Source organism: Panthera uncia, chromosome A2 (genome assembly GCF_023721935.1).
Source record: "Panthera uncia isolate 11264 chromosome A2, Puncia_PCG_1.0, whole genome shotgun sequence".
Lineage (NCBI taxonomy): Eukaryota > Metazoa > Chordata > Mammalia > Carnivora > Felidae > Panthera > Panthera uncia.
Window position 1 is genome coordinate 77525239 of NC_064816.1, and position 12787 is coordinate 77538025.

Here is a 12787-nt window from a genome sequence, read left to right on the forward strand (position 1 = left end):
TTCTCCATGGAGCTTTGTGGCATGATGACTACACTGCTCTCTCCTTTCTTTGAATTCCTCCCTCACTTGCGTTCTATTCATAGATAGATCATAGTTTTATTTTTATTTTCATAGTACCCAGAAAGATGCTGAATCCTACTGACTGAGCTGAACTCTAGATAAGGTGTTTAACTCAGAAATGCATGCCATGAGCTAGGCATGTACAAATCAACAAGTACCTTGAGACTGAATAGATTATAGAATTGCTAGATGATCATATGACCAAGTGGGATTCAACAAGGAGTAGAATTTGGTCTGCTGCCCTAATTGTCATAATTGTCACTACACGTATTTGTGAACTCTCCTTCCAAGTTTGTTTTCCTATTGTGTATGGTGTTATTGGCACCCAATAATTCTTATTGAAAAGAAAGGAAGGAAGGAAGGAAGGAAGGAAGGAAGGAAGGAAGGAAGGAAGAAAGGGGAAAAGAAAGAAAGAAAGAAAGAAAGAAAGAAAGAAAGAAAGAGAAAGAGAGAGAGAAAGAAAGAAAAAGAAAATTAGAAAGCAGGAGGTTTTAAAGAAATGGTTGTTTTTGGGACACCTGGGTGGCTCAGTTAATTAAGCATCCTGCTCTTGATTTTGGCTCAGGTCATGATCTCACAATTGTGAGATCAAGCTCCATGTCAGGCTCAGTGTGAAGCAAGGAGCCTGCTTGGGATTCTCTCCCTCTCCCTGTCTATCTGCCCCTCTCTGGTCATGCTCTTTCTCTTTCTCCCTCTCTCTCTCTCTCTCAAAATAAATAAATAAATTTAAGAAAAAAAGAAATGGTTGTTTTCAAATAAATATAGAAATATTTTTCTAGTAGCATTTTGACTAGAGAATATTTTAATGGGAGGCAAATGTAAAGTTTTATGAAATGTTTTAGAGGTTGTGTTATGAAGTCTCTAGATTCTGAAGACATTACCTTTAAAATGTTTTATTTTATCTAAACCCTTAAAGCAGTGAGCCATTTTAACCTAGAATGTTGGAAGGAAATTGGATGGTATTTTTACACTCCAAAAATGAGGAGATCCATAACCTATTACTTTAACACGCATGCGTGCGCACATTAGATGTGTATATCTCTACACTTACACACACATAAATACATTGATAATAGTAGAATAGAAAAACCGCAAAGCATGTTGTTACATCAGATTCTAAATTCTGACAAAAAGTTTGCCGTAAGCCATTTCCTTTTTCTTTTTTATCTCCCTTTAAAACAATGTTCAGCATTTCAGGTCACTGAACAAAAGAAAATGATCTGTGCTAATTCTCTAGGAAAAAACACCTTCAGTGCCAAACTAAGCATTTGTATGATATTTTCTACCATTTACAAAAATCTCACAAAATCCTTTCAAAACCTTTGTCGACCAACACCATAGTCTCCTGGAAAAAAAGCACTACTCTGTGAATTTCACAATAGACCAATCATTCCAATCAGCTAATTGTGATAATTGGATTTTTTATAATTCTCCTCACCTTAGATCTTTGTCCTTCTGGCTCATTTCCACATGCCAAATTTTTATAGAAGTTTTCTGGATTGGAATTAACTAGATAGGTTCTATAGTTTTTCTTCTAAAAATCATTCTTCCTGAAATGATCCTGAGGCATGAAAATTCTAGGCCAGATTATAATAACCTCTGAGGTGTTTCTCACTTACAATATCTCAAATCAACAAAAATAAAAGTTAAAAGCATACATAACACGTTGAAAATGCCTATTACTTTTAGGATTTTCTCAAATACGTACTTAAAATTGAGAATTCCAAAGAATAAGTTCTTGTCTCAGGATTAACTTCAGTTCTCATTTTGCTGCTCCCTCGTTTGTTTTGGAGTCTCTTAATTGGCTTTAGATTTATCAGGAACAGTGTAGTGTTTTAATTATCCCCAAGTATTTCCCCTGTGACTTCTAATAACTGAAACCCTTTCTTAATTAACTTAGTGGATTAGAATCGGGTTTAAATTATAAGTCTGAGGGATGTTTTTCTCTATACTATGTATCCTATCTCAATTTTTCTTCCTGGCTTTTAATTGAACTCCTTGGGAGCTCTCCAAGACCAATTCAGTGCAGTCTATGGATTAGCTTTGGCGGTACCTCTGGGTGGAAGAATCTCATGGGCAAACTGTTTTTCAGTCCCATTAGTGCGAAACCATTTATGCAAAACAGGAATGACAACAAACCTTGTCAATTTGAGTCTAGTACTTCACCACATGACTGTGACATGTAGGGGACACACTGAGCAAAGGAAGCAGGTTGAGGATATTTTCAACATTTTTTGAGACACAAAGAGACCATTTCATGGTCACAAAAACTTACTGAAATGGTCCCTCCCACCCTCTCTGTTACCAAGAAAGAGACAGAGAGAGAGAGACTGACCAGGAGCCTCAGAGACTTGAGTACTCTTTCTTTTTGTCAAAAAGTTATTATTTTGCATGTTTCACTTTAATTCCCAGGGAGGAGGGGGGTCAGGGCCTATCTCTGGAGAGGATGTTCCCTCAGCAAGACATGCCATGTGCTAGGCAAATTACATGCAACATCTATTTCATCTAATTGTCACAGCACCCTATAAGGAAGGTATTATTACCCATATTGTTTCTTTGAGGAAAAGAAAAGCTCAGAAAGGTCACACAGCTAGTGAACAGCATGAATAATGGTCTAAAATTCCAACCCAATTCCAACTGATTTCAAAGTATATGGTCTTTCTTCTCCACTACTCTGCCTGGAAGAGATTTACAAAGCAAATAAGTGGAGTGTTTTAATTAAAATTAATTTTGCTTTATTTTTAAAGACTTTCAAATACTCTTTGGTATAATTAGCAGTTCCCTGGGGTCTCATAACCAAGTCTGGGAATCAGTGATGCAGAGACTAATCAAATGTATTCAGGAACAGTTACCATAACCAGAGCAGAGAATTAAATGGCACAACTTGCTCCTCTCAACAGTATAATGGGAACAAAATCATCTCCACCTGATGCTAGGATGTGCATATGATCTTGAAACTGAAATGACAGAATGCCAAAGAGCCCCCAGATGATTGAATCTGTGGTTCTTCTGTCTTTTGGAAAGGCTGGGAAAAGGCAGCTGGTGAGCTGGGATCTGGACACCTCTTGGGTCGACTTTGTCCAGTTCTACATCCAGATTGGTGGAGAGAGCGCTGCGTGCAACAAACCCGACAGCAGAGAGGAAGGTGTCCTCCTTCAGTACAGCAACAATGGGGGCATCCAGTGGCACCTGCTGGCAGAAATGTACTTCTCAGACTTCAGCAAACCCAGGTAACCACCCCTGATGGCCTTCCACTGGTTTCCAGGAACAGTAAAGAGTTCAGTTTTCTTGAGCTGTTTCTCGAATGTTAACTATTGCAAACATAGACAGACTCATTAGATTCTGACATAAATGATAGCCCAGTATATAAAAATTTCATTTCATTTGTTTATGGACAAAAAGCACTCACTTTCGTGTTTGAATTTTTAAAGAATTTGGGGAAAATTGTGACTAGAGGAAAAGACAACGGAACAGTTTTCCCAAAGAAACTGCATGATATAGGGATGTTCCAAGCTCACATTCCAGTTTGCAGGTTTTGTGAATGCACACACACACACACATTTATATATATATATAAAGAAGCATACATTTATATATTAACATCTGGATATGGATATAGGTGTTCATTGGTTAGATTTAACAGCAAGATGGATTTTATTAAAAGTTTTCAAGGGTGCCTGGGTGGTTAGGTTCTGACTTCGGCTCAGGTCATGATCTCATGGTTTGTGGGTTCAAGCCCCGTGTCAGGCTCTGTGCTGACAGCTCAGAGCCTGGAGCCTGCTTCAGATTTTGTGTCTCCCTCTCTCTGTGCCCCTCCCCGGCTCACACTCTGTCTCTCTCTCAAAAATAAATAAACATTAAAATTTTTTTTAAGTTTTCATATTAGCACCAGAGCTAGTCCTGGACAAAATATGAATGAATCTGTGGGGCTCAGATTTCTGAAATTTTTTACTGACCCATCCCTGTCTTGATTTTCATGCAAGGAGGAAATATATAATACCTTAGACAATAACTCTTAAGGAGTTTGGGAAAATGACTCGTGTTTAATACTAATCCCTATACCAGACAATCAATGTGTTTTTCTATATTTAAATTTAGTTATTTTACAATTACGTAGCATTTTGAAATTCTGTATTTATACTTTATATTTTATATGTGTCATTAAAATCTATTCAAGGATATCATTTTTAGAGTATTCCTCTTATAATCTCATGTTTGTACTTTAACAAAGAGACAGAATTTTTCTTTATATGTTGACCACCAACCCATTTGAAGTTTTAACATCCTATTTGGCATTTTACAACTGAACTTTGTTTTATTGAAGAAAAATATTATTGAAGACTCTGTAGGTTCAGTTCTTACAAATTAAATTATTTTAAACATACTGTATAACAGAGAGCTATTTTGTAGCTTGAAGATTTAGAAGTTTGTTCTTTTAAAACACTGAGTCACTTAAAGGTGACATAACTTTCCATAGTATAACATAAGTACCCATGCAGATAGACCAACCAAAAGTACTTCTTCTGAGAGACACTGAGAGAATCTAAAACCAGAGAAGAGCCAGGGTGCCTGGGTGGCTCAGTCGGTTAAGTGTCCAACTTCAGCTCAGGGTTCCTGGGTTTAAGCCCCGTATCAGGCTCTATGCTGACAGCTCAGAGCCTGGAGCCTGCTTCAGATTCTGTCTCCCTCTCTCTCTGCCCCTCCACTGTTCATGCTCTGTCTCTGTCTCTCTGTCTCTCTTTCTCTCTCTCAAAAATAAATAAAACATTAAAAACATTTTTTTAATAAAAATAAAAAAATTAAACCAGAGAAAAGCCAACTTGGGTAAAATGAGAGACATAACATCCAGGGAGAATGTCAGGAATGGTGTGTGGGAAATGGGACCTGGTGAGATTTCCTCCGGTACAAGGAAGAGGGAATTCATAATGGTGCCAAACTAGCTGAAACAACAATTTAAAATAATGGAAATTACTTTTTCCAAATAATATCATTGGCAATCTGGAAATTATTCAGCATTCAGTAAAGTGACTGAAGTACTGTATAGACAAACAGAAGTTCAGTAGCTTTTTCAGATTTCATAAATATTCAGTTTTGATTTATGGGAATTTTTCTTTAGGACCAGACTGTTTCACCACATTATCAAAGAGTTCTATGACACTAAAAATGGTTGGAAAATTTTGAGTTGGAAGATATCAGAAAAAGACCCCGTTCATGGTGGCAAATACATAAATATAAGGACTAATTTTAACAAACAATACTAAGCATCTGTGTAAAGAAGACTACAAAATTTCCTTCAGAGATATAATAGAAGACAAATAAGTGGAAAATAATATAACATCTCTAGATAGGAAAACTAAAGATTGTGATATGCAGATACTTCTTAATTTATGTTTCATGCAATTCCAATCAAAATCTTAGTGGAGAGGCCCCTGGGTGGCTCAGTCGGTTAAGCGTCCGACTTCGGCTCAGGTCATGATCTCGTGGTTTGTGAGTTCAAGCCCCGCGTCGGGCTCTGTGCTGATGGCTCAGAGCCAGGAGCCTGTTTCAGATTCTGTCTCCCTCTCTCTCTCACCCTACCCCGTTCATGCTCTATCTCTCTCTGTCTCAAAAATAAATAAAGGTTAAAAAAAAAATTTAAAAAAAAATCTTAGTGGAATTTGGGGGTGAGGAAGGACTTTGTATCTAGACATATAAACTGGCAAAAATAGCTTAAACTGTTGGGGAAAAAAGAGGAATGCCCCACATGATATTAAAACACACTGTATAACCTAAGGTATTTGAATGGTGCATGGATAGACAGAAACAGTGAACCAAATAGATCACCCAGAAATTGGCTCAGATGTGTGTAAAATCTTGTATATTAAAAAAAAAATAAAAGACACATCAACTATCAATGAGAAAGAAGTGGTTATTCAAACAAGCAGTGTTAGAAAAAAATGGGTAGGCTCTAGGGGAAAATTATCTATTAGATCATTACCCTACCCCATCAAAAACTGTTAAAGACTGGTTAAAGATTTAAACATTTAAGTTACTTTCTGATCTTAGAAAGAGATGTAAACTTCCTAAACACAAATTCAGTGGAAGAATTAACAGAGGAAAGGGCTACTTATGTGGAAATATACTACGTGTGAATGTGTAACTACATACACATGTAACACATGCCTGTCAAAGAAAACAAAGAAGAGAAGAAAGACTGAGAAAATATTTGCAACCAATATGAGAAACAGAGGATTGATGTTACTGTAAAGATTATCGAAAACACCAGTAAGATCCCAATTTTAAAAAATGGGTAAAAGAAATGAGTAGATGTTACAAAAGAGAAAACACAGAGGTTTAATGAAATATGAATAATAGCCAATGTCTGTTGCAATAAAAAAGATATCATTTTTCATCAGTCCGGTGGTCATTTTTTAATGATAACACCAGTGCTATTTCCACATGGGAGCAGCAAGACAGGTCATTCTGCAAACCGTATGACTCTTCCAGGAAGAAATTTGGAAAAATCAGGAGCCTTAAACATGACTAGTTTATTCAACCTGGTAATTTCATGTCTAGGAATTATTTGTAAATCTTTCTAAACCTTTCTAAATTATCTCTAAAGAAATAAACCGAGTCATAGCTGTATACATAAAGGTTTTCAACACAGAATTATTTATAACAGAGAGAAGTAAAATAAACAATAGTATGTCTGTGTCATGAAAATATATAGACAGTAAAATGATCTTAAAAAATAACTATACTGACACGAGGATGTGCATATGACATAATATGAAATTTCAGACTGTAGGATGCTGAATTATACATATATTTCACCTATAGGAAAGATTACATGCTTTAATGATACATCAAGATGTTAGCACAAGTCAACCCCATGCAGAAGATTATGGGTGATTTTCTGTTTCATTTGTTTTTATTAAAAAAAAAATGTTTCTTCTTAATGTTTATTCATTTTTGAGAGAGAGAGAGAGAGAGAATGAGAGCAAGCCGGGGAGGGGGCAGAGAGAGAGAGGGAGACACAGAATCCAAAGCAGGCTCCAGGCTCCAAACTGCCAGCACAGAGCCCGACGTGGGGCTCAAATCCACAAACCGTGAGATCGTGACCTGAGCCAAAGTCCAACGCTTAATCAACTGAGCCACCCAGGCGCCCCATCATTTTTAATGCATAGTAAAATGAAATGGTTTGGAAAAAATTTTAATTCTATTTTAATGTAATAATATACAGAGGAACAGTTTTTTCGAAGTATTTCTTAAAAATGTTATGCCGTTGTCATGGTAATCAAAAGGTTCAGTAAATCAGACTTAGTAGAAATATCTGCCTCAAAAAGTTACAATTCCAAATGGAATAAACATGGCCAGGACGAAACGGACTTACAACTTTAAACCTCTTGATCTGATCTGTCTAAACTTAAAAAAAATGTATCAAGAGATCAGGGGCGCCTGCGTGGCTCAGTCGGTTAAGCATCGGACTTCAGCTCAGGTCATGATCTCACGGTTTGTGTATTCGAGCCCGCATCGGGCTCTATGCTAACAGCTCAGAGCCTGGAGCCTGCTTTGGATTCTGTGTCTCCCTCTGTGTCTGCCCCTCCCCTGTTCTGTCTCTCCCTGTCTCTCAAAAGATCAAACAAAATTAAACTTTCTCTTGTTGCTACTCTTGTTATTTAAACAGCTGCTAAGAAGAAAAACAGCCTTTCCTTTCCCAGCCGTAAATGATTTCCTTTTATGCAGATTCGTCTACCTGGAACTTCCAGCTGCCGCTAAGACCTCTTGCACGAGGTTCCGCTGGTGGCAGCCTGTGTTCTCAGGGGAAGGCTACGATCAGTGGGCAGTCGATGACATCATCATTCTGTCAGAGAAACAAAAGCAGATCATCCCCATTGTGAACCCGACTTTACCCCAGGTATCTTTCCTATGCCTGAACTCCAAGAAGACAGGATTATAAAAATAGATGGGATTACGGAATTCCTCACTTCCCCCAAAGATTGATTGCTTGACCCTGGAATATAAGCTTTATAAGTAACATAAGTTTTCTGTGTTTGTAGTTACTTTTTTACACTTAATCGTTTTGTTTTCTCTCTATGCTACTAGTTCACAGATTATTTAGATATTTAAAAAAAATGGCTAAGAAGTCTGGCCAAGACATCAAGCACAATTATTAATGTGTTTATAAAATTAGATATACAGTGGCAAAATATTTTCAGTGGTTAAATCATCAGGAAAAAGGGCTTATGGCATTAAAAAAATAATAATTTAGAGATTCTGCTGTATTTTCCTAGCAATACAAATCGTACATGGCCCTGCATGTCATAAATTGAAAATTCCTTTCTTGTTTTCAAAGCTATCAAATTGCCTTTCTGTGTTGTCTGTGTTGTTTCTAATAGAACTTTTATGAGAAGCCAGCTTTTGATTACCCTATGAATCAAATGAGTGTGTGGTTGATGTTGGCTAATGAAGGAATGGTTAAAAATGAAACTTTCTGCTCTGCCACACCATCAGCCATGGTATTTGGAAAATCAGATGGGGATCGCTTTGCAGTAACTCGAGATTTGACTCTGAAACCTGGATATGTTCTACAGTTTAAGGTATTTATGCACAGACTTCTTCCCAGGGCAGGTAAAAGAGCAAACCGTCTCCCAGACTTGTAAGTGACATCGAAAGAACACAAATTTTTCAAGCTCTCTTGAAGAAGGGACTCACTTGAACAAAGGTTCAGCATTCTTAGAATGGCAAAGCTCTTTATTTAGCTTTACCCACAATGAAAAAAACTGGTCAGGTTGAAAACTGACCTTTAGATTTTCTATCTGATTATGACTTAATGAATCCCATGCTTCTGAAGGGTAAGAGAGTTCTCTTTTTCAATTTGCTAATGCTTTGGGGACTTATGAGTTATTTTGTGTTTTTACTATAGGATTTTCAAACAACTTCCCTTCCTTTGATTCAGTAAATTTATGCCTTAATGATCACTGCTTTCTTAAAACCTTACTGTTTTTCAGCACTGTGATAACATGTCTACACATATAGGAGTGCCTGGGTGGCTCGGTCAGTTAGGCGTCCAACTCTTGGTTTTGGCTCAGGTCCTGATCTCCCAGTTTGTGAGATTGAGCCCTGTGTCAGGCTCTGCACTGACAGCGTGGAGCCTGCTTGGGATTCTCTCTGTATACTGTCTCTGCTTCTCCCCGACTAGTGCTCACTCTCTCTTGCTCTCTGTCTCTCAAAATAAATAAATAAACATTAAAAAAAAAAAAACACCAAGAACATATCAACATGTATAGCAAGTTATTTACTCTGACAAGCTCTTTTTTCAGAAGCCTAATCAAAATTTCATTTTGTTTATAATAAAATCCCACTGGTGAATTCTGGGGTCGAAAGTAATGCAGTTTTAATGAGCTAGCACAACTACATGGTCCTTACGTAACGGCAGGATGCAGATGGTAAATAATTTACAAATGGAATTATTCAAGAGATCAGATGTTTATAGGCAGCTCTTCAAATATGATTTCCACAGGTCTGTAAACGAGAAATTTAGTCATAAATAAAATGATTAGTGAAATGTTATTCTTCTCTGTTTAGAGTTTGATGCTAAACTACAGTGGAAAAACCATTAACAGCAGTATACGACTCTATATTAATGTGTTGGTACTGCCTAAAAATGGTAACAAAATAGTGGCAATAGCAAAATAATACCTTGCTGGAATACTATGCTCTTTCTCACTTGACACCTTCTCAATTTCATTAATCACAAAATCACAATACTGTAGGTGTTAAAATCTGCAAGATGGCATTCTGGTGTTTAAAAAATCTAAATCAGGGGGCGCCTGGGTGACTCAGTCAGTTAAGCATCCAACTATGGCTCAGGTCATGATCTTGTGGTTGGTAGGTTCAAGCCCTGCATCAGGCTCTGTGCTGACAGCTCAGAGCCTCGAGCCTGCTTCGGGTTCTGTGTCTCCCTCTCTCTCGGCTCCTCCCCCACTCATGCTCTGTCTCTGTATCTCTCTCTCTCTCTCTCTCTCAAAAATAAACATTTTAAAACATTACAAATAAAATAAAATTAAAAATCTAAATCAAGAAAACATTATGAAATGTTTCAAGTACTTAAACAACCAGCAAGAATGCACAATGCCTAAGATAATCTCAATTCTCAAATGACACCAGCAGAAGACTTTTGATTGTTGCTATTAATTGATAATAGATATATAATATGGGTCATTTGGGGATTGATGATTAATGTATATTTGGAATCTGTGACAAGAACTTGGTGTCATTTGTACAAAGTGCTGGTACATTTTTGTAATGCATGCCATTTGTCAAACACTAGTTGTTAAGAATATAGACATGAAAAATATGGCCCTGGCCCTCAAGGAACTCAGAAATTAGGAAGTGAGCCAGAAGAGAGAACAGTAATTCTCACAAGAGTGTTGTAGTAGAAATAGGCTCTGGGTGGTATGAGAGTACCTGGCATATTGCCTGGCGTGTGGCAGATGCTCCAAAAACATCTGTCAGTTGGAAGGATGGATGGATGGATGGATGGACGGACGGATGGATGGAAGGATGAAAGGAAGGATGGATGGATGGATAGATGGATGGATAGATGGATAAGTTGAAATGAAAGGTCTCTGGAAATACAGACTTAGCCAGATGAACAATGGAAGGGGAAGAATTCCAGTTAGAGGGAACAGAATGTGCAAATATACAAAAATAAATGAAAGTGCAAATTAGAAATGAAAATTTGGAAACTCTTAGGAGTTTGGAGTGTGTGCCACAAAGTTGAGAGAGAAAGTTGATCCTCGTTACCTTTATATGGTACGTTAAGCCACTTGGACATTAACCCAAGAGCAGTGAGTCATGGAAGGGTTTTAATACATTAAGTGCAAGAATCAGACCCGTTTTAGAAAGATCCTTCCAGCAGCAGTATAGGTGTCGACTTAACAAGAGGAGAAACTGTAATCAACAAGTGCATTTATTCATTTATGCAACAAATATTTGTAAAGCCTCTACTATATACCAGACTCTGTTTTATGCTATGAGCATAAATAGGAATAGAGAGTGTGGACTCCAGTGGTGTGGGGTAGTTATCATTTTATAAGGTGTTGTCAGGTTCCCTCACTAATAAAATGACTTTTAAGCTGAGACCTACAAAAGTTAAAAGGGTGAGTTATGCAGCTTTCTGGGAAAGACTATTCCAGGCACAAGGTACAAAAAGTACAAAGGCCTGGCATCAGGAGTGTGCTTGCAAGAGTTCAGAAAATCACAAGGACGCCATTGTGACTAGAGCAAAGAGAGCGAGAACAGGGAGACACATAGAAAAAAGGAGGTCAGGGGCGCCTGGGTGGCTCAGTCGGTTAAGCGTCCGACTTCAGCTCAGGTCACGATCTCACCGTCCGTGAGTTCGAGCCCCGCGTCGGGCTCTGGGCTGATGGCTCAGAGCCTGGAGCCTGCTTCTGATTCTGGGTCTCCCTCTCTCCCTCTGCCCCTCCCCTGTTCATGCTCTGTCTCTCTCTGTCTCAAAAATAAATAAACGTTAAAAAAAAAAATTAAAAAAATAAAAATAAAAAAAAAGAAAAAAGGAGGTCAGACTTGGACTTTTGCTCTGAATAAAATGGCTAGCAGAAGAGACATACTCTGACTCAGGCTTTTAAAGAATCTGGTGACTGTGCTGGGAGTACAGTGGCAGAGGCAAAGGTGGAGACAGAAAGACCAGCTGGGCAGCTATTGCAATGATCCAGGTAAAAGATGAGGACTGTGCAAGAGTGGAGGAGGCGGGGAGAAGTACTCAGATTGTTGACTATATTCTGAGTAAAGAAAGGATGCTAGAGTAGTCATCAAGGTATGAAATGAGGCCAGATTAAAGCACTGCGTGAGATTATAAAAATAAGTAGATGATCTGCGAGATGTGAAAGGGGAAGAGTCAACAGGTTTTGGTGACCTGTTGGATGATAGAATGGATTTTAGAATGACTCCCACATTCCTGGCTCCAGTCATTGAAACTGGAGATACAGGAAGATTTGTTTTAGGGTATGGATGATGAGGGCAGACCTGGGCCTACGGAACTGGGGATGCCTGTGGACTGCTGACATGGAAATACATGGGAAGCAGTTATGGACCTTTCCAGACAGCTGGAGAGAGGCCCAGTCTGGGAGTTGTAGGTATTTAGAAGGAATTTGAAATTATGATGTGAACGACTTAATAAGGAGCATGTATAGAGTACAAAGATAAGAAAGCCAAGAATTGAATGCTAGAAAACATTAACAGTTAAGAAGCAGACTAAATGGTCAATTTAAAAAGGCATAGACTTGTCAGGCCACTGAAAGTGCCGTCAACTTTCCTACTTTAGAAACAATGATGGCCATAATGAAAAGCTAACTGTGTGTGCCCTTTGTAATTACCATCAACTCTTACCAACCAAAAGCTAATGCTTACTAATGCGCAACGAAAGGAATTTGTGCTAAAAGAGTTTAATCATGCATCTGAGATTGTCAAGTCTTTGCTTATATTATTGACATTGAATTATATAAACTTGGATAAATGTATCGCAATAAAATTCCTACTAGCCCAATTATAAAGTCTTCTGAGAGATGCTTTCTAGGGAGTATGGGAGTGAGTATGGGAATAAGGAAAATATAGAATCTTCTTTTGAAAGACTGGATCCAACTACCAATAGTCACAAGTATGAACTGATTGACCTCTTGATGTCTGGACCAGTATTATGCCTGTGACCCTACCTTTTCTTCAT

At 38.0% G+C, this 12787-nt stretch overlaps 1 protein-coding gene across 2 annotated transcripts in view; it reads left to right on the forward strand.

The window, feature by feature from the left end:
- The window catches only part of RELN (reelin), a 524894-nt gene that overhangs the window by 399007 nt on the left and 113100 nt on the right, over window positions 1–12787 (forward strand). For both annotated transcript variants that reach the window (XM_049641337.1, XM_049641338.1), the window contains exons 25-27: window positions 3085–3290; window positions 7786–7957; window positions 8439–8639. In XM_049641337.1, the coding sequence (XP_049497294.1) occupies window positions 3085–3290; window positions 7786–7957; window positions 8439–8639 (579 nt within the window). The remainder of the gene's footprint in view (window positions 1–3084; window positions 3291–7785; window positions 7958–8438; window positions 8640–12787) is intronic.